The sequence below is a fragment of the Acipenser ruthenus genome, chromosome 22 (genome assembly GCF_902713425.1).
Source record: "Acipenser ruthenus chromosome 22, fAciRut3.2 maternal haplotype, whole genome shotgun sequence".
Taxonomy (NCBI): Eukaryota; Metazoa; Chordata; class Actinopteri; order Acipenseriformes; family Acipenseridae; genus Acipenser; species Acipenser ruthenus.
In genome coordinates, this window is record NC_081210.1 from 26,113,855 (window position 1) to 26,137,724 (window position 23,870).

General features: G+C 37.5%; 1 protein-coding gene across 2 annotated transcripts in view; it reads right to left on the reverse strand.

Annotated features, from left to right (window-relative positions):
* Positions 1-23,870, reverse strand: part of LOC117431501 (SH3 and PX domain-containing protein 2B-like) — a 46,420-nt gene that overhangs the window by 21,183 nt on the left and 1,367 nt on the right. For both annotated transcript variants that reach the window (XM_058996259.1, XM_058996260.1), the window contains exons 2-4: positions 19,120-19,200; positions 9,719-9,794; positions 1,554-1,630 (exon numbers count right to left, since the gene is read on the reverse strand). In XM_058996259.1, coding sequence (XP_058852242.1) covers positions 1,554-1,630; positions 9,719-9,794; positions 19,120-19,200 — 234 coding nt within the window. The remainder of the gene's footprint in view (positions 1-1,553; positions 1,631-9,718; positions 9,795-19,119; positions 19,201-23,870) is intronic.

Below are 23,870 nucleotides of genomic sequence, written 5' to 3' on the forward strand. Positions count from 1 at the left end.
GTAGCAAGGTTAAAACTAACTTGAATGCACGCACATCATCAGAATGCAGCAGCTATTACGATGCAGCTACTGAAATCAAAAGCTCTTAATACCTAATTGTACAGTTTGTTTTTTCCATTTTAAATCATGTGTGACCAAGAATACGAGGGTTGTTTTTGCAGATGGGTTAGGGAAACGTTTCTCCTGTCTGCGTTCCTCTAATCCATCAGTGGCACCCGGACGAGTTGTTTTAAGAATTTCCAACCCTTTTTAAAATTCCTGTATTACAGCAGAGTCCCTCTGTGTCAACAGACCCCAATGCAGCTCACCCCCAACAAAACCTCCTGTTTCTCTCAGTAGAAAATAATATAAACAAAGAATTGAGATCCTTAAGAGCAGCACAGGAAAAAAACCTGAGGTTCATTGTTTTTACAAGTGTGGAAGAACACATGTTAGACACCACCTTTAAATCTCTGAGAGCCAAGAAAAACAAGGCATTTTGTTTTACTGATATATACAGTAAGACACTGAATCATTAAACAAAATGCTGTTTGGTGTGCTGACCAGTGCTGTCTCAGCATTTCAAAGCACTGGCAGTCAAACGATTGTGAAGCTAAGAAATCTGGACAACTTTCTTACTCACTAGCTAGTAGATTATCAAGAGCCTGTAAGGCTTATCACAAACCATCTGGTTTTTATTAACAGTATTGGCCTATAATATTTATCCTGCCATCAACATGGTATTAAATCCTAGTTTACCTTATTAGGCGATAAAACAGTTTTACACAATTTTCTGGCTCCAGTTGCACTTCACAGCTTAGTCATTAAATCTGTTTTCTTCATCTTGCTTGAGCTAAAATTACAGATTGTTTTGTTTTGTTTTGTTATTTGCCATGGCTTGATTTCTCAATCCATGGGTTTATTCCATGTACCAGTACAGGGATAACAAAGCAAGGATGAATCCTGACATGCACTCTTACCTCCCTCATTTAATCCGAGTGTGGTGTTCGAGTGCTGACTACGTTACCACCATCTGTCTGAACCATCCCCTGTGTCATCCACAATTGTGTTTCCATCTTAACCCACACGGCTACACGTACCATCTAATATATTCTTGCTTTTACTTTTAGGTTGGTCTATCAAAAGGTTTATATAATACAACTGAAATGTCAACGGTTAACTGTTTTCCCACTGTGTGCCCCAAAATCAATGAATCCAGTGCAGTGCATCTAAACACCATACATAAGCATGTCTCATCTAGTATGCCTCCTTTTCACTATTCAGAGAGCGGGGCAGCTAACCCAATATTGCCAAATGTTATTTTCAGGCGATACTCTATATATACTGTCATGCAAGTGTACCTTTAACACCTGATGGTAGCAGGCATCAATCTAGATCAAAGTAGATGTGTAGTGATTTCCAAATTGTTGCCCAGCTACACTTGGGACTGGCCAGCCCCTATGCCAAGTCTATCAAAGAGACTTGTACTACAGTTGAGAATATAATTCATCTTTATTAGGAATCTATGACATAATTCAAATAAAAAAGCAGCTTTGATTCTCTTTTCAACTCACCCCACAGTATTCATCAATTGGCCTCAGACGTTTAATTGCAACATCCCTGATATGACTTCTTCGGAAAAGTATTTTACCTAAAAACAAAAAAACAAAAACAGATTACAAAAAACAAAAGAACTTTTTTTTTACTTAAATGGTTTGTTTTTCAAAATAAAATGGATTAAGATTTTGCATGCCAACATGTTGAATCATTTTTGGCACAAACAACTGGAACAAAATCAAGGCGGCCCATTGCAACAACTCTGAAAAGCAATTACATTTATGTTACACAAGGAGAAATGACTGCACTTTGTTGCATAATATGTATTTCAACTAATTTTTAAGTGATTTATATTTACAAGCCTGAAGTTGTATATAACATATACTACTGCACACGATACTGTAAATCAATACCACTGGGTTGGTTCAATTGATTTAAACAGCAGTGCATTTTAATACTGCTGCAATTTGAATCATTAGAAGAATCAAATTGAAGTTCTTTCAATGAAAACCAACATCCCTAATAATAATAATAATAATAATAAATGTTTATATAGCACCTTTCATAGTGGACCACCATCACAAAGTGCTTTACAGAATAATAATAGTGCCTGTGGGTTTAGTTAAAGACACTCTTGTCTTTAAACGTTGGTAAAATGCCAGTAGAATGCAATCTTGGAAACATTTTATACTTTTGTATATGAGAAAGCCCTAAAAACCTGTTTCTGAAGATGCGTCCCAGTTTTTAATTCACTTATCTGTAAAGTGCTTACGGTACAACCTAAATAGAATGCTCATCCAATGAAAACATGCCATTGATGTAAATCAAAGTGATTAATGAGAAAAAGGAGCAATGGTTTTAACAGTGAAGGTCAACTGGTCTAAATCAAAACTGCAACAGCTGAATAAATGTATAATTTCAATTTCCCAGGTTATTGCTTGAGATCTCACCAGACATCCAAACAATAAGCTTTCAATTTCAGTATAAGAGCAGATCAACCAGACCTTTCATCCAGTTGGCATCTGGAAGAGTTGAAATGGTCTAAGATGTGTTTAATGGATTTACAGACAAGGGACTTGAGAAGATCCAGCAATATGAGAAGATCTGAGTCTCATTCACCTTTCGGTTCTCATCATTTAACCCAGTTACTTAAATAATCGCAATGCTTAATGACATCACTCTATGTAAATTGATCTGGCCTAAAACCCTTATTACACTGACCTGCTACCAAAGCCCACCCTGCTCATGGCACATTGTTCGAGTGTAAACAGGTGCGTCTGGTCAGTGTTGACGGTTTCTGTGATTTGTACCACTTTAGCTGCTTGTCACAACAGATTGCTGTTTTGATCTGTCATGACTGTCTTGATCAAAGTTGTGCTTTCCAGTGGTGGTTTAACTATGCCAATCCAGGAGCGCCCAAGAGACCCAGTCTTCATGGAGTCATCTCAGCCACTGTGCTGAAGGATAGCCAGTTGTACAGGCACCTACTATCATGCCCCTTGTGAAGCTGATGTGCTCCTCCATGACAGGTGTCTCACGCAGATTAAATAGGCCTTCATTCCCTAATTATCCGGCCAGTCTGTGTAGATTACAGGTTGAAAAGATAAAAATAAACAATTAATAAGATTAATGGATTAAAATCGGTTAATGGATTAGACCGTTCATTCAATTTACAAAGAATGTAATGCGTTAGAAAGGTTACAGCGAGCGCACACCACCTAATTGCTTTAATAATGGAACATCTGACTTTGCAATAAAATGACTTGTCAGTATATTGTAAGTGGTTGTGTTGGACATGCTTTTGAAAATCACTTATCTTTTTAGAGCTCCAAATACATCGTCATAGAAACAATAACCCTGTATGTGCCACTAACTCCCATGACCTTTACATATCCCTGTCTTCTATCCATTTCCTGTAAGGGCCGAGGGGCAGACAGTTCACAAAGTCGCTCACTCCTCCCTAACCCTGCTACATCACTGGATTCTAGAACATTGTTTGAGGTGGGTATGACTATCAAAATTCCATCCACGTATTTTTCATGGCAGATACATGGTTCCAGAATGTCTACCCATGCTTTAAAATTTGTACAAATTATTTTTTAACTATGAAAAGCACAAACTGCAAGAATCCTGGGGTTTCAAGAACAGAAATGCAGCTGTTGTATTTTTTACAAACATAATCAAGAATACTTGGCTCAGCTCTTTTGGTATTACTTCATTATCCTCATTAATAGACACAATCATTTGCATGCACTTCCTGCATCCAGTGTTTTATAACACCTTTTAATCCAAATGTCTAGGTGGGAAAAGACCCTGCAGACTTTGCTTCCAACATTCATTTCCTTCATTTCCTGAAGTCTCCACTGTTGTGCTGATTCAGCCAGATTGGCTAACCATGGGAAAAACAAAGGAATGACTAACAGGCTGCTGGCATTATTTTCCATCAACTGAGATAATGTAGAAATACTTTCCAATAAGCATCTAAATGCTACGTTCATATTTTCAGAAATGTATGTGCAGAATTCTAACTTTGAAAATCTGTGCTTTTTTGGTAAATCTAGAGTTCCGTGAATTACAGCTGAATTACTTGGACTGTTAATTTCTTACATGAGTCAGCTTTCGTAAACCTGAAATTGAGCCCGCGACTCCACTCTCTGACAGTGGGAACGAGGCTTGCCAACACTGCACAAACTGTGGAGTTATTTGAAGTCATGCTCTGCACCAAGCAGCTTCCAAAGATGAAGTATATATCTAGTAAATCATAGGGCCCTTAAGAGCATTTCAAACGAATGCTCCTGCTGGGACTGTCCTGTAGATTACAAGGGCAAAGATGAAACCATTCTTCTTTCTAGATTTGCAACACGGAAGAAACTTAGATCATTTGCAGCCTTCATGCTGATGCAGCACTGTACCTCGTCCAAAGATGAAACCGCAGAGATCTATATCAGCTTACCCTAGGGATGTGTCACATCTGTGGGCTGTAAGAAGAAGCCTAGTCAGTAACACTGGAAGTGTATCAATTGCAATGACTGCAAAATGAAGAATATGCATTTACAGTATCTTCACTCTGACGAATGTTGCACTCTAAAGATAAATCATGAAACTACCAGCAGGAATACCCGCTTTGTTTCTCTTCTGCATTTGACAGATGTGTGGAAGTACAGCTGAAATATTTTGGGATACAAATTTAATAAATCAAAACATGACTTAAGGATGAGCCTTGTCACTTTGTACTTTAACAGGAGCACTTTCAAAACTAGAAAAAAAGCAAGGCAAGAAGTTGGAACGCCTTTAAAATTAATAATAATGAATGAGCTAGATTATCACATCCAAGAATTAAGGAATGTCTATACCAAGCTTCAAAACCCCAAATGTAAGTGTAACATGTCATGGACATTCAGAACTTGCAGTGGTAACTTAATTAAGATATCAATTTATGTATTTATTTGGAGCAATTTACACAGAATAGAGTCATTCTCAAGGGATGTCCTGACTTGATTAATAAGGGTTAGAGTTGAAAGGTTCATACACCCCTAACCTCCATCTCATCCCATCAGACAGCCATCCTAAATCCTCAACATCCTTGCTGCAGCCTTGTCTATTTTAAAAGTAAATAATGAAGGTCAAGTGCTTAACAGTAGCTACTCGTTCATAGATGAAGGGATACAGTAATACAAATTGATTAAAGGTAGCCTTTCCACAGGTAGGTTAAAAGAGTAGTTACAGTATTAATCCTGATTGTAGCACCACACTTGTAAGGCGTTTGACTTCATAGCCGTGCAGTTCACAAGCAAATAATGTAACTATCCATTTTGTTTGGCAGCTACAAGCGTCCCAACTTCAAACATATTGCCTTGTAAATGTGCACTTCCAGTACATACTGTAGCCCCTGGCAATCTACCAGTCCTGGATTGACAGTGTGCTAAACAGCCTGTGCTAAATGACTACAGAGCTAATGTGTTGCAGTGACTTTCCACTGGATAAGGTCTCTTCCGTCATTACATGGAAAGTGCTCTTACAGTAAATCCTCATTAGCCATATGTCAAAGCAAGGGCATGGGTGAGATTGCACTGATATAGGAAGATTTAGATAACTGCTGGCTGTGTTTCATCATGGCAGGCAGTTTTGACTATTTACGGTACAGGAAAGAGAAAAGGAGGATATAACTTACACAAGTATATTTTGGGGTTTACTTGGGACAGAACACATGGAGTACAGCATTGGCTTCCCAAACTGCTTTTCCAATCTGTTTTAACGGAAGCATATTCCCAATTTTTAATTAACCATAAGCCTTTCTGGGGGATTAATTAAAAAGACCACTATGGGGTGAACTGAAACGACTTACTCTTCTTTCAGCCAATGCCAAATCCAAAGATGTTTAAATAGGGATTTGGGCCACAGTGCCAACCTCTCCCACCTCCGACGTTCCCGAGGTAGACTGAGTTACTTAAAGCCTCAATACAGTATGGTGACCAGCTGAGCACACGATAACAACCAAATACACCAAAAAATAAAATACTCAAACTTATAGGTTGTTATTGCACAGTTCTCTCATATATATATATATATATATATATATATATATATATATATATATATATATATATATATATATATACACACACACCATCTGTTATCACTTAATTCAGCTGACTGTTTACAAAGTTGGCCAATGAATGCCTGAACAAAATAGACTACAAGACTTAGAAGGGTCAGAAAAAAGAAATATGGAAACAGTAGGTTTGTAATTGGTGTTTCTTGGTTAAATTGCTGACTGGCTGCTGAGTCATTATTTTATGGTCTCTCGTCAAACTGAGCAGTATTATATACAGGTATAAACCTGTCAGGCAGCAATTACAGGGATAATGAAAACACAGGACTGAAATCAAGGAGGACCCAAAGAAGCTTTTCACTCCTGCATACAAACAAACATTTAAGCGTTTAGACCGGCCATTGAATTGCTTTTAAAAAAGGTAGAAAAGTTATTGAACAATGTACTAAAGATGCACATTTTACCATGATTGCAAGAAACCTCTAACTCCTTTAAATATTGTTCTGACTGATTTTGGCATTGCAATCATACCTATTTCATTTTAGACAAGCAGAAATAGGTAAAAGCATACAATGTGGGGTAGTTTATTCTGTCACTCAGGACAGCATAGCATAGCATTTCCCACACATTCCACTCTCTTCTTGAAGATTAGATTAACAATCTCTGTCTGGACTGAGGTTAAGCATAAAACTAGACTATACCCCTGTTTAGTCATTTAATAGAAACAATGTAACTTAAACCCAAATCATTCTATTTGAATTAACTACTTTTATAGCCACATATCACAGTGCCATTACATTTAAAAGAGGAAATTTAAAATGGCTCCAAGCTTGCCTGTTAGTTTAGTAGTGAGGTTAAACTGCACTCTTACAGAGTTTAAAAGATGTAATAAAATTCCTCCATGAAGACAAATGGTTAGTCTAGCCAGATTTGGAAGGACATAGCTCCTCCACTGCAGACATACACAATTTTCACTAGGAAGATTGGTAAAAACTGGAATGTGACACCGAGTTGAGCAAAATTAAATGCTGCTTAAACGGATAGAGATAATAAGCAGCTGGTGGTATTGCTTTAACATTTACTGTTTTAGCCACTTTTAATAGAGCTGGCAATGGAGATTTCTCAAGATGTGCTTTTCCTTTTTGAACTCACTGGTGTTTCAATAGGAGCAGCATAACTTTAATTATAATTATAAAATACTAAGTGGCCAAATAGATCTGAAACATTAAATGAAAAGGACTACAGTGCCCATGCAAACAGTGAAAAGGGTGCGGTAGCCAAGTGTCTACATACTGAATGGTTAATTGTCTTGAAGTCATGAATATAGCATATCGCTTTCAAGTAAACATGGGGTTAAAAGGGTTTTAAGCCAGGAACCACACATAATAATATAAAACAGCTATATATGATCAAATGTTTTGCATAAAGCCACTTCCGAGTCTTGAGCATTCTACATAAAGCTTCAACCCTCAGGAATTGCTTGAAATCTTTGTGTGCAGACAAATGTCTGCTCCAACAATCTTGAAGATGTTTTTACTGGTACAGTACATGGTTCATTTCTGAATTTCACTGTGGGTGGTAGGTTGTCAGCATCCCAAAGCGATGCTGCACCAAAGGGAACTTTAGAATAAAGATCAAGCCTTTTTCTGTAAAGAAAAAAAAAAAAATGGCACATCAATGTAAACCAGCTGACAAACATAGTGTAGTGATGTCCAATGAGATAAATCCATTTCATTAAACATTTTGGACATAGGACAGAGGAGGAGGAAGCTGGAAAGCCTAATGAACAAACTGTACTTACTGTAAACCACACTTTAAAGAGCAAAAGTTCACAGAGAACTGCTTTTTCATTGTTGACATTTTAAAAATGGAAATGTTTTCAGGCCGGGCACCCTAACATTCTGTCTGCTGGACTTCTGATTAAGTACCACAGATTTAATTCCCAGCATTTTGTTTATTTAGTCCTTCCTTTGCAACAACCCTAGCAGTCACTGTTTCATACCACTGAAGAACTAGTTAAATAGTTAATATACCTATTTTAGTGCCGGAGATGGAGCAGCAACTGTGATAGGAGGATACAGAGTTTTGACAATCTTGCATTTGGAACGTGACGTACAGTATACTAGTATCTGCCAGAGACTTTTACTAGGGCGGCGATTATGGTTGCTGGCAAAACAAGGCAATAAAAATGTAATACGATAGGAAAAATGAGGATTCACTGGAGCATAGGGCTCTACAGCATGAAGTGCAGTATTTGACTATATTCCATTATTTAAATCAAAACGCTAATGGCAGTTACGAGCTTTGTACTCTTCTTGTACTTTGCACTGCTTCAAAACACAGTATAGCTCATCAGCACTAAAATGGAGCCCAGTCTTGTAACTTTATTTTTACCAAGAAAGTATAGAAAAAGTTAAGATGCAGAAACAAAATATTTTTCATTTAATATTTAATGTAAAAAAAAAAAAATTAAACATGGCCTGCTAAAACTTTTTTTAAAAACAAATAAAATAAAAATAATTAAAAACCAAAAAGACCATATGGAAAAAAAGCCCACGTGGTTCTCCCCTCAAAGAATATGTTAAATAAATACAGCTGAGATCTGTGGCAGAGTCTCCCACTCTCCTTCCCTCTTTACATTTTCCGATTAACTCCAGACCTTCACAATACTGGGAATTCTGATTCATATAGAAACACCACATGTCTAACCAGGGAGAGGGGGGCCAGGCACGGCTCTGAAAAACAACATGGTCTTACACTTTTTACAGCTATCTCAACTAAAAAAGGTTTTACGAATACATTTATTGAATATTTCCACTGTGTTGGTGCAGGCTCTGGGCTTGACAGCTGGTAACGTGTTACAATAAGCACAACCACATTGTCCTACTGACCTACAGTACAGGGGCAAATAGGTATTCTGCCACATATCCAAAAGTTTATAAAAAAAAACTTTTTAAAAGTAGCATTGGATGACTCAAAGTTACTTGTCTTCAGCCACATGAAACTCTAACCTTCCAAAATAAAGACTCATTATAGAGAACACTGAACCATCAAGAAGATATGAGCCTTCAGTAGGTTGGTTTACAGAGGGCTACAAAAACGATGGGCATGTCATGATTAATTTCTAAGAAAGATCTGAAAGATGAATTCAAGGCAGTACATTATTTCAATATAATATTAGTATCATACAGAATGTGGTTGAAGGAATGTTGTTAGTTCTGGTTGCCCCGGGCACTCCAATCACAGCAATCATTGTTGAAGCCACACCCACCACATTGCACCAAAATCTATACAGGGGGCGATGCCTGTGGGCATGACTTCCGAGCTGTACAGAGCAAAATGGACAGGATAACTAAGAAACTTTAAACCACTTTTTTTTTTTTTTTTATATATATATATTATATATATATATATATATATATATATATATATATATATATATATATATATATATATATATATATATATATATGTATATATATATATATAAACTGCAGTGCACAAAATTGAAGGCATATGAAAGAATAAAAAAAAAGGTTTTTAAAAAAATGACACAAAAGGTTTCAAAGATTACAAATATATTATTGAACAAAGTGCTGCACATTTATTATTATTATTTTTATTTTTTACCTGGGAGAAAGGGAATAATCCTTTGCTTTGGGTCCTTCTGGCCTCCTTCCACAGGGAACTTATCCAGAAGCTCCATCTAAAAATAATAAAATTAAAAAACATTATATACTGAAAACACATATGAAGAAACACTATTGGTTGTGAGGCAAACTGTAATTAAACATGCCCTAACCAAGTAGTAGAGGCTTGCATATGTGCAAATGATTAATTTATAAAAATATGTAGTGTACTGAAATGTGGTTCTTTAAAATGGGTTTGCTTTTAAATGCATTATGTATTTCTGACATATTTGTGCAGAATGTAAAGACTAAGCTGAAGTTATATCTGCACTGAAGCTTCCAGGAGTTTGGATTTGAAATCCATAGTGTGTGCATTTTCCTTGCATATTAAATCAAAGGCAGTTTGCTTTAGCTGACATGGTGTATATTTAATCATTTGTTTGGTTGCCAAACACTCTGAGCTATGTTTTTATTACCCCCCCCCCCCCCCCAAACGCTTTGCCCATAAAATGGTGCTTTGTAAAGCAGCCGTCCACATCACAGTATACATATTAAAAGGAGTAAATAGTCTCAAATGACATTTGAACATCTAGAAAAATAATAAAATAACCAAGCGACATGTTACATGAGCGTCGACAGAGCCCCGTTAAGTCAATTATTTTGACAAACTGAACATCAGAAAAACTGTATGAAATCTATCTGCATTTCTCATATGTACTTCTCTAATATCTTGGACTCAGAATATATGCAGGACATATTACAAGCAAGAGCTAAAACACTGCAGGTATTTGTTTCTATGGCAGACTAAGAGACCATCTGTTTTTCTCCTCAGTGCTTCCTTCTGTCACTTTTTATTAAGTGAATCTTGCTCTTTGCATTTGATTACATCCACTACAATCTACAATACTTCCAGAAACAACAGCACACTGTTACAGTGTTTTACAGCCTAAATGCCTAAAGCTGAAGGACGTTCCAAGGCAAATGATGTAACAACCTTCTGCAACCTTTAAGGTTGTCTCCTATTAACAGACTCAAGGGCAGCTCTCAAATTCATTTCATATGCTGGTCAGCTGCACAACGATGCTATGATACAACAAACTGCACCAGAAAAAACAAAGCTGATCCTATGTGATGACACAATGAAAATATTTCACCCATAATCTGACACCGAGATATACATACAACAGACTGATACCAATTGTTTATGCTTAAAACATTGGCAGTGCCTGTTTTGTCTTTTTGGTTTATTTCCAAGGACAATTCTGTTTTGAAAGCAATCACTTTATAAAAATGATTATTATTATTACTGATTATCATTTAGAAATGTGATGACCCACGTCAGCTTTTAGATCTATGGTGTAACAAAGACCCACCCTGCCCCACTCAGGTCATTTTTCAAGGGCCTCCCTGATGCACACCGGTATAGCAGACTAAATAAAAGATTCAATATAAATGGCTGACTATAAATAAAAGCCATGCACATCTTATCAGAAAACAAAATCAAAAACAATGTTGTATGCTGTTAAAGGAACACCGATCTTAAAAATCAGTCAAAAGAAAATGTTTCAGGGCTTGTACAGAGTGACCTGTTACTGAACTACAGAGAGATCACTCAATAATGATTACCATGAAGTTCCTATATGTCTCAGCCTTCTTGCCATGGTTGACAAAAAGGGAGTTGCATTTCTCAAGGTTTGCAATAAGCCTATCCACCGATACATTAATCTATGGCTTTACATCTGGTCATTCTCAAATGACGATGTGCAACCAAGAGGCATTGGGTTCAGAGTGTGGGAGGGAGTGCATGCATGCGAGTTCCCCAGCTGTGTCAGATTGAAATCTGGAACCATGCCACACATTTAGGTTGAGACCAGAACCCTGCATTCTGTAGCGGTCGGAAGTGATTTTATCTTGGAGACTGTAAACAGCATTATTAATGATCTATGGTATATGAGGCAAGAAGGTTTGCTGCTTGATCTGCCTGTATATGTGAGATTATATATTTTACACACACACACACACACACACACACACACACACACACACACAATCTCTTTAATGTCAGCACCTGTAGATCTTATCCATACAGTAGACCTGATCATTTACTTTGGCTACCAAATATAAACGGTTTAAAACAATACTAAATCTAGTTAGGTCTATCACTGATCAATGGTGCTACTTCGGCATTTTAAGAGGGCTACACTTTGCCAGGGTTTTCCACAGTGTTGGATGATTTAGATCAGCCATGATTGTTTTCACATTGTTAGTTTGTCCAATAAGTAGGAAGAAATTCAACTGATCAGGTGGTCGGCAGGTTTTGTTTCAATCAAGGAGCACAGTGTTACTCTTAGACACCTTACACCAGCTGGAAGACTTATTTGTAACTGTGTACTGTGTATATAACAGAATAGGCAAGACACACAGTTCAGTTTGTGCAGACATAATGGGATATATCTTTACAGTTAGAGGTTTCAGTTTATTACAGTTAAGGAGAGGCGAGACACTAGCCTGCATTTCTTGTATCCACCCCTGCCCATGAAGACAATGAAAACATTGTAGTCCTCACCTACTGGAACACAAACAAAGCAACTGCCGCTAAAAGACACTTTACTCATTGTTGTTGACCGAACCAGGAATACAATCCTTCTACCTCTTATTGCAGTTCATTATTTAGAAGTACGGTGTTCTGTGGTTCGCTGTAACTGGATAACTACCTTTAACAGTCACCAATTCGCCGCAAACTTTATCTAATAAACAAGACACCAGAATCCCCTTCTTCTGACTAAACCCATTTATAATGCCAACGCCTTTTTGTCTAAAAGAAATCCCTAAGGTTAGCGGACCTGAGGTCATGATCTATAATGATACTCTCATTGATGACATGCTTTGGCTTCAGAATGACACTATGCAAATGGAATGTTTACAGCACACAGGAAGGAAAGAGGGAAGCTTCTGTTTCTCATCCTGAATGGACTATTTAAACAGGTTTCTAAAACAGGCAGAACGGTTTACTTAAAGGGCAACCTTTGCCAGTAGTAAAACAACTGCTGAATATGGGCTTTATTCATTTATTTTTTTTAATAACTTATGACATCTAACAAATATATTTGCTCAAATATATGAACGGTAGTGTGACATTTTATATATATATATATATACACACAAAAGATTCCAGACATGGGACCTTAAACACTAGTTCCTAGATCTCATTAAAAAAATGGGATGTTGGGCGTAACCCTTATACTTAAACACCTTCATTATTTGTAACATGTATTTATGTATTTTGCATACAGGTTTTAAAATCACCTCTTGAAAGTTCTCTTTACACCATGGCATGCTCCCCAAAGTTTCAGCAGTTAGAAGAGCTCTTTCAAATATCTGATTTCTCTGTTTTAAAAGACTATGGCTATTAAACACATTAACTATTTGGTTTTATTCTAAACGAGACAGCACTACATTTTTGCAGACAATCATCCCAGACAGATTGTGAACAGGAATGACCCTAAGGGGACATGAGAATATGTATTCACTGTATACACAAGTGCTTGAATGAATTCCAAAATGGGCATTTCATTGCCATTCCAATCCAAAAGAGATTCCAAGCATCATTTCTGGGAAAGAATTACACTATAAAACAGTCCCATAGACAATCCTGTAACTGTTCGACCATGTCTTATTTATGTATGCTTTAAAACCTAATTATTATTTCTTTTTTTTTCTCTCTAATGAAAGCCTGGAGCAGCAGAAAGCTTTGCTAGGATTTGCTAATGGAGCGTCTCCTACATATTCTGAGGCACTGTCTGGTGAAGCAGCAGTGAGAACAAGGGCCTTTTGCATTAGAATCAAGGGCATTTACTGTAAAGAACTGGGAATTAATGAATGTGTCCAGGGAGCCAGACAATGAACCCTCTTTAATAGAATATGAGAGAGATAACAAGGTTATTTCTTCCCCATAGAAACCGCAAAACTGTCTGGTATTTATTCTTCATTTAAACAAAATGTCAGGTTAAAAAAAAAACTGTTTAAAAAACACACCCACAGCAAGTAAAGAGACTGCAAAGCAAATCGAAAACGAGTAGCCTTGCATTAAAATAATCTCAAAAATTGCAGGGTAAAACCAAATTACAATATTTTTTGTAACAACTAGGTATTTTATAATTAAAAGGAGAGACGGGTTGGCAATAGAGATTTAAAACGCATCAGATAGGGCCTAAAAAGATACATCTCAATTCAGTGCACCTAAGAGAGCATTTGTAAAAAGAAAAGCCGAATGACATTCATCCAATTACCCAATTAAACTGGGTCCTGATGAGTTACTGCAAATTGCTGTGGCATTTCTGAAAAACTAAGATTTAAAACAATGAAAATCCTTGAAGCTCAGTAACCCATCAAATGCTTGGAGACTGAACAGAGGAAAAAAAAAACGCACAAAACTAAAGTCATTTAAACCGACTTGTTTAATCATGGTTTGGTTCTTTCCTAGCTTGACGGCTAAAAGGTACTCTGGTGTGTAGTTTTTCAAAAACTGTTGACTTAACTTCACCCACACACTTTTTAAAATAATAAAACAACATTTAGCATCTGGTTGGTTGCTGTATTTTAATAACAATGTTCTGTTAATCTGTTTTCTATGTGATCACGACATACTGTTTTTAGGTGCAGCAGGAACAGCAGAATTGGCATGGCCTAAAACCAACGATACTGTTAAATCTGTTAATATCAACTCTCTTTTCTATTACAACCTTTGTGCCCAGTGTACTGCAGATGGGAACAATATGCTGGTCCAGCACATGGTCTTTAAATTGCTAATCAAAATAATACTAAAACAAAATTCAGATGTCGTGTTTCACATTTGGCATCAGCAGTCCAAATTTATGCATGGAATTTTCTTCCAAGAGTCATAAACAAAGGCAAAAGGTACTGGCAGACCAAGCTGAAGTTTGGGAAAAACAGTGTGGACCAATGACCAAGTTCTTCCACCTGCTAACTTCTGGAATATTGTCTACATGCACTCTGCATCAAAACTCATAAATTTCTGATACTCCACACTGATCACTTTGAAACATCCGTATCCAATGCATCAGATACTTCATTAACATGAATTTGAAGCAGCAGACAATGGAAACTTAACATATCTCTGACTACTTTGTTTTTTAAAAGAGAAAATGGATATACAGTAACAATGAATGTCATAGCATCTGGATCTCAGGATAGCGACTGGGTAAATCAAGCATTACTGAAACAATTGCAAACATCCCATCCCGGAAGTAACTACACTGTGACATCTGAAAGGCATCAATCAATATGCAAAAGAACCTAAACACTAAATGTAGGTTCATGAATCATAACAGTGGGGAGGAAGCAACAAGCACTAGAGGACATGCTAAACCATGGAGAAATACAGGGGTAGACAACTAAGAAGTGGTTTCATCAAACTTTACCTTAATGACAAATGCAAGGAGGTCTTTAAAGCACAATTCGTTTTCTAGAAATAGCAGCTTTCAACAACAAAACTGGCAAACTATCTGCAAGATCCTATTTAACCGCTAGTTCCTGCCTATATTTCCCGTCTCGTTTTTCATTTCCTCCATCCCTTCCTCAGCCTCCCTCTGAGGGCAAGTGAAACTCACTTCCCAAACTCAGAGACCTGGCCACACCAGCCTCTTCCTCTGCGAGCCAGAGGGGAAACCCCAGCCAGAACTTCATAAACCCTTCTCTCATTTCCTTTACATCGCTCACTCTCTTTCCACCTGTGCTAGTCTTCCACTCTGGAAAGCACGCCTGTTCCCCAGCTCTGGAGCCCAGCCACGCCGGCCTCTACTCCACCAAGGCAGCTCTCCGAGAGCCTTGCATGTTTCCATCTTTCTCCTTCCAGCGTTCCAGTCTCACCCTCAAGGGAAGTGAAGCTCACTACCCAGCCTTGAAGATCTGGCTGCGCTGACCTCCCTCAGCAAAGGTGATTCTCAGTAAGCCCGGGGGGAGACGTCTGGACTTCTCTTCATCTTTTCGATGCTTCTGCTATTCTCTCCACAAGCCAAGGGGAGACCCTGACCTACTTACTAAGTCACAAGCACTCTCCTCTCATTCTAAACCCTGGAGGTCCTTCCTCCACACAGCCCTTGCTCCTGTCCCTTGATTTACTTCTTAAAAGTGTTTTTTTTTATATGTATAGACAGATTTGATCAGTTCAGCATTTTCTAAATTATGACACATGCATCTAATTGTTTCCAGACTTTAAATATTGCACTTTGTCCTGCACATGAGAATCAAACCTTATGCAAACACATTGTACAGAGACAAGCCCTACAAACATTTGACAAAATAAACTCATATTCTTTCCATTGCTGTACTTGAGCTATTACGCAGCATGGAAAATATGTAACAGCTGTTAAATACAAAAAAAAACCTCACCTCAATATTTGCATCACTTTAAATATATCAATCTAAACTACATGCTGCTCAGTAAATGCATTTTTAAGTCTTTACTTTGCACGCTACAATTGGTTGCACACAGATTAGGTTTGGAATTAGCATCGTGTTATATGCAAAACAAAATTGGAACAGAGTCTTAAATCAAATATTTTAGTAATATTTATCCCATATATATTTTGTTTTCCAGTTTGTCTGTTCTTAAACATATACATTTGTGGCACCCATGCATTTATTTTGCAGCAACAGTGTGATAATTCCTTTGCAAATATTAAATGTAGAAATTAAAAACTTGGGGCAATTTTCTTGTTAATGGTTTTATTGTTTTGATGTATGCAAAGTATTGTTTGATGTTTTTCCACCAGCGGTGGAAGATTACTTGCCCCTAGGTGAACAAGAAGCATTATTCCTCATCACTCAGGAATGTGTAATAGTATCTAACTATGATGATAGCATGCTTTTGCATTTTAGCCCTCGGCTATTTAAAACACACACACACACACACACACACACACACATTATTGAATATTCAGTGAATGCTATACAATAATGCTATACAATAATGTTTGCCTGATTGTTATACACTGAACATTAAGTACAGTGTTTCGAATGTTGGCCAACTTTTGCAATCAGAGCTGCTCCATCCTTCACACATCACTCCTAAAGGAGGAGCTGCTGTTCGATTGAGGACAGCTGTGGGGTAGTGATATTAAGGTCAGGGTTTGACTTATAGCAGGGGTTATCAATTATTGTATACAGCTTCCACCCTCAGTTGGCGGGTTGGAGTAAAAACTCCTCTGCAATCTGGCTTGAAGACCAAGACGTATTTCTGGTCTCTGCGGTTTGATTGCAAGCATGCCGGGCTTGAACAGAGCAATGACGTATTTTCCTTTGCTGGACGTGGCAAGCTGTTTAATCATGCCCATGTGGGCACAGCAATCCTGCAGGAAGCACAGAGAGTCTTCACGGAAATCAAAAACTCTTGGTTGTTGGTCATGCCACGTCGTATCTGAGCTCACTTTCATCGAATGCTTTGTAGATTTGTACCCATAGCTTATCCATTTCAACAGGAGATCTTGCACCACGTGTTAATAAAAACGCTGTTTCTGTTTCTGCAATTGCCTCATTTACCCACACCACATACAATATGCACGCTTTGGCACACATATAGAAATCAGTTTACATAGTGATTGTATCGCTGGCAGGCAGCCCAGCATGGATTTAGATTATGTTTTGTTTAGAGTAATTAGTACCATACGAAAAATGTCTTGTCTAGGCTTTGTTTTGTGTTTTTGATAATGAATCAGAAATCGGTACCTACTCTCTGAATCAAAAAAATGCAGACAGGTGTAAATATGTGATGCACTTTAGATACTGAAGTATGGTTTCTACAGATTATGTCAGCATACTATCCATTAACCATGATTCAGATTAGAGGTCGTCCGAACTACTTTAGTATAGATTGCTATTGTGTACAATACATTATGCAGTCATTTTAATAATAACAAATAAACACATCTCTCCAACTTGCTTATGGCCTAATTGAATGTGGCAAATATGAATGTCTTGCCCCTTCCAAAACAGCTACTGTACTATTGGAACATTTTGTCAGGAATTACTGTATTTGCTGGCTCTACACTCTGGTAAATAATGAAAGCTAATGGCAATCTTACTACCCAAAGGTAATTTGTTTCACTGGACTATCTAACCGTAAAGTAGCTTAGTGAATAGCCCAGACCCAGTACGTTATATGAATTGGGTGTGACATTTTTGTTTATTATATTTGCAGGAAGGTTTAGAGAATTGGGGGTCATTTGTTTTTGCTACGGTGTTCCCCCTTTTGAAATGAGATGTAAATCTCAATGGGTTTATCCTGGATAAAAAAAAGAAAGAAATTAACTTAATCACAGGCCCTGTGCATATGTCCTTATGATGATACATCTGCCATTACTAGGGCCTTTAAAACGTCCAAAAGCATGTGGCTTTAGTTTATTTTTTGGAGCAAAATGTTGCAATATATCTAAAATAATTTAGAGAGACGGTACGGCCCCCACCTTCACACAGTCAAGTTCTACAATCTCTAGGTCCAAGATTAAGTTCTGATCTCTTCTCCACATAGTCGAGCCAGAGATTCCAGCTCCCTGAATTGCAATGCAGATGCTCAATGAACTTGTGTGCTGAGCCATGGCACATTATATTTTTCACTGGAGGACTGTTTTTCAGGCAAGATGCCCTTGGCTTGAAGGTTTTACAGCATTGGGCACTTGATCAAGAAACAGATCTTCAGGTGCTTTTTAATCTGATTATATCTTCATATATTTCATGTCAAACTGCTCCATGCCGGCCAGCAAAAAAAAAAGAATGATGTAATACTGAATTAGGATCTGCTTCTTTAAAACATTAATTAAACTAACACCAAGCCTTTTTCTCATTGTCCTGTGGGGGAGGGGCAGTATAAAACAACTATGAAATGTATCCAAATGCCACATCAACATTTATTTTGTTCAGGAATACTAATCATTACTCTACAGAGCAAGTTAAGGCAGATGGATTGTGTCATTAAGTAACATGCATTCTGTAAACCGACATTTATTTTACTACACTCATATTACTCAAATGTTTTAAACCTGACCAGGGTTGCAAATCCTGTAAATACAGAGTATGACCAGGATCATATACATTACAATTGTTTAACTTTTTATGCCTTTATTTTGTAGTACTGTTTTTGTCCTGTTTGAATGATCGGTCTGTTTTTTGTTTTTTTTTTGCCATTGATTTTATAATGTTGTTTCTTGACGCCTTCTCTTGCCAGGACCCCTTTGAAATGGGATTTATATCTAAAGGGTTCTGTAGGGGTTAAATAAATACAATTTAAAATGGTGTAATGTGTATACATCCCTGGCCATGGTACAGTGATACCAATACTCAATGAAAGTGGAAAATAAATAGAAAAATAAATGCTGGTAACCTTACCTGCAAATCGAAAAACTTGCTGTAACGCCTGTATATGTTCTCTGTAGATCCATCAGACCAGGAAACCTGGATGATATACACCTGCAGGAAAAAATAGTAATTGTTTAGTTTACAAGCAATGCAGATTCCTAGCTTGTTACAATCTGGTCCATAGATGTTAATCAATAGAGGGTTCAATTACATATGCCTGGACTGTTCAGTTTCAATATTTAAGAGCACATATGGAAGAAGGTCAAATCAACTGATCTAAACAGTGGTGGATCACACGCTTCGAGAGGCTTGATTTTCATAACCTTGCTAAACAGACCCCATGGTCTTGGGCTGGAAGAGTCTGCCTGAAATCAAACTGGACATGGACTGAACATAGGGATGTGCTATCATCTCACACTAGACTAGATACTGTAATATTACTGTATAAAAGGACAACTGTGACGTTTTTACTCTAAGTGCTTCCTAGTGCAATTACATATTACCCAATACCATCAGTGTTACACTAAAAAATGCAAGCTTATTTTGAAGCTTTATTCAATCCTTTCGATAGAACCAGTTCTAACATATTCATCTCACCACTCGCTCTCTCAAAACCAGCCAAAGTAAAGACCATTTCCTGGACTATCCATTCCAAAGACATCTGAAACACCTCTTACTAGATCATTGAAATGTGGCCTACTTTTGCTATTTATCAAAGAAAATGTAGTGGCTTGTAATTCTTTTTGACACATACTTGACCCTACTGGAAAGGAAATGGTTGTATGCAATTTCATGGCCTCCTCCCTAGAAAAAATGGGTTTCCATACTGCTATGCAAAGAGCAGAAAGTGGGCCATGCCAAAACGACTATTGAAAACCTGTCTAAACATGAAAGTGCAACCAAAAATGTGGTTGATTTTACTCTCATTAAGGCAGAGAAGGGAGAAACAGAGGGATACCGAGGATAGTAAAAGAACATCCTCCAGCTCAAAGACTGTCTGTTTTATGACTAGGGTTGTCACCTATCCCTGTTTTCCCTGGATCGTCCTGGTTTTGAGGAAGGTGTCCCGGGATTTCAATAGGCCTTCCCGGGACACTAAAAGATCCTGGTTTTGATCTTATCCCATTTTTAATCTTATGCCTCCACAGCCATGTTGATAAGATTACTACAGCAACACCAGTCTCGAAAGTGGAGCACACATTAATAAATCGATTTTAATAAGTAAATATTACTGCAACAGACGGACAATATTAATTGGATATATTACTAAAGAGAGTTTAAACTTTTAACAATGGCCCTGCTCCTCAGATGTCCTGGATTTATGGTACCTCAGATGTGGCAACCCTACGTACGTCCTGAAAGAAGCAACACTCCTCCTGAATGTTGCTTACCAAGCAATATTTATATACATAACAGAACTGATTATTAAAGATGTTCAGCCAATTTGAATTATTTTTGCCAGAACTGTGAAGGAAAGTCATTATTAAACAGGATACTCTGAATAAACACAAAGCATTTCAGAGATTTTAAAAAGTGGAGGATAAAGGAAATCCATGAACTACAGGTTTTGTTTGTTATTAAGGATGAAGTCATTACAACAAAGACGTCAATGTGGGACTGACTAGTGACTGAAAGGATGTGTGGTCAAGTTCAAATCCATTTCAGGAGGTTTATTTTAGTCCACATGGGCTCATTTTCACGCCACTTGCATGAGGTTTGATGCAAGTCTGCTTGGTCATTTCCAGCTTGCTTTTCAGAGCATCACCATACTAGGAAAGTAATACCAGGGAGCATGAGCGGAAACATTCATCATATGCTCCCCCAGGAAGAAGTGGTGAATATAATTACATTCAATTTAAAGAGGTTTTCTTGACAGGGTGATAATGTTTCCTTTGTACCATACTGAAACCTGAAAATGGCATTAGCTCATATCGTACCAGAAGTACTATACTTTGTTTTCATTATACAAAATGTAAAACCGCTTTTGCTCTTAATCCACTTCCTGTCATTTCCAATGAGTTTATATATAGTTTTTCTGAAGGTACGATGCCATCTCCTCCATGTTGGTCCACCTCCTCTGTGCTTCCGATAAATTAACTCAAGCAAATAATGCATGGAGGAGATACAGGGATGGGATGGGAAAGAGATGCACCTTCAGAGAGTGCAGATGCATTAGACGTGTTAAAAAGTTCAACAAAACAGTGATGGTGGAGAAGTGAAGTGAATGGAAAATGGACTTTAAAATATCATTTTAAACTGCATACCTTTATTTTAATGTAAGACTAGTAGCAAATATTAATTGTCCAGAGTTGCAAAGTTATTCCGAGCAATAGAATCTGGGATCAGACAATCAAAATAATATGGTTCAGTTATTTTATTATCCAAACACTGTTTGATGAGTTGATGCAGGTATTGGCATATCAGTTGATAGATTTGGCTAAATACAATTAAAAAGGAATGCTGCAGAGCTGCAGCTTTATATTTCCTATGCAGATTACATTTTGAATGGTAGAAAGCTGCAAAATGAGTCTTCCAAACTGATGAGATTTCCGCAACAGCCCACGTCACTGATGCCATTTGGCCCAGTACAAGGCCATCAATTTGGGATCATTTTGTCATATGTATACTTTAAAATGAAGAGTAGATCCAATATAGGAGCCTATACTTCTGCTAAAGTGTCCTTAGCACGCTGGAGAGAACTAGACAGATGAAAAGTTACAGTCGTTTGAAAGTAGCAGCCAGTTTAGTAAGATGGTCTGAATTTAAATTTGGAAATTGTTCATTTTTATGTACACTGGTACTGTATTCAGTGTATGACTATACGTCATACACTGAATACAGTACCAGTGCAATCTCCTTGTGCAATAGATTGGTTCATTTGTAACTTGGTCATTGGGTACCAGGCGATAGTACTAGAATTCAGAAACACACATTGACATCATCCAACAGCTTAGACAAAAAAGTCTATTACCTTTGAAACAGTTTTAATAAAATCATGATTCTGACAAAAGCATGGGATCTTTTTATCCATGCATCACAACTTTGTGCCAGAAAAAAAAGATAATACAAGGCTAAGAATAAAAATGCATTACCTTTTCCTCAGAGTTAAATTTACAGCTTTTTCAGCACTAACAGAAAAATAAGCAATAAAAGCTTAAGGGTTCTTGTTCTAAAATAATGGTCAGTTGGCAAATATACAAGCACAACAAACACTTTTTTTTTTTTTTAACTAAACAATTAGGGAGGCGGTCGGAAAATAAACAATGGCTGTGTCTGGCTCATGCTTCTGTTGGCATCCAACCAAGCCTCTCTCCAAGCCAGAGCCGGCACCAGGAGAACAAGGCTGCACAGGGAAGAGCGCAGGAAGAGCTTGCCATCCCCCCTACTGTAACAGCAATTACACTAGAGCAGGCTAGGAAAAAAAAAAAAAAAAAACACTGTGTACTGTACACTCCATTCCAAAAGTCTGAGGGTCAGACAAGGCAAAGAAACTGCTGACAGTGGCAGCACCAAACAATTTGTATTCCTTTCACTAGAACTCCCAATATCCATTTTTGGTTGTTAAATGAGTGTAACATTTATATGGTACTTAAGCACAGTAGACTAAGGGGTTGATGTGATCAATCTTACCCTCCTTTTAGGGAATTTTACAGCATCGGGGAAAGTCCCATTTCCCCTTGGATTTCATCAACCACCTATCTGTGGTTATCCCTGGAATTCCCCTTAAAAATAAGTGCTTACTACAATTCAGGGGTTGTTCACTGTAAAATGGTTTATACTGGTGCGGTACAGACTGGCTGCATCAGCATCCAAGTATACGTTGTGTTAGTTTTGTGTGTATACTTTTACTATTTCTTCTCAAAGTGATTTATAAAAATAAAAAAAAAGCCAGAAAGGATTTCTCTTTTACTGCCAGTCTGCAACTCAATAGTTGAATCAAACCATTTTGTATAAAATTGCTTTTCCATCACAAGCATTCCTGGCCAGTCCAGACCCCCCCCCCCCCCATCCCCCCCATTCTGAATGTGATGGGTGTCAGACATTTTAGCAGTCACAGACCTCAGCACTGTACATAGGGTGTACTGTGTATGTAACCATAAGACACACTGTACTGTTGCATAAGCTTGTGATAAGTGTATGTTTGTTAGACAGGTGGGTTTATAGAAGTAGAATTATTTAAATATTACTGTTTGGAAGACATAATTAAAATGCAGTCATCATCTTAGGCAACAACAGCTATCCATTAAATATCTCGAAATAACAGCCTGTTCTTTAAAAGTTGCATACTAGTTGTTATGCAACAGCTTTTGCAAAAATAAAGTACATGTTGTATTACCAATATTGTACACAGTCATCATGGATGATGTCAGCATCCATAGTGTTCACTGGGTGTGGTATTACCTCATCTCTCAAACAACAGTCTAACCTTTCAGACTACTACACAGTAGAAAAAATAATAATAAAGAAAAGAATCGAACTTCTATCAATTACTGCATATTGTAAGCCGTATTAATGAGTGTAAAGCGTGTGTATACTTGACCAATACTGAATGTAGTGCTTTCCTTTCTGTCATTGTTGCTGTGCTTTTTAGAGAAGGAAAGCTAGGTGATAGATAAGTCACTAAACATTTGATCATTTGAGCTTCTTGCAGAGAAGGAATGCCCATGGCGCTACCATTTATAAATGTCTACATCAGCAGCTCTTGTCAGACTTCCTGCACACCAATAGAAACCTACCAGCAGTATAGCATTTACTGTCCAGTATTGTCATGTTAATAATAT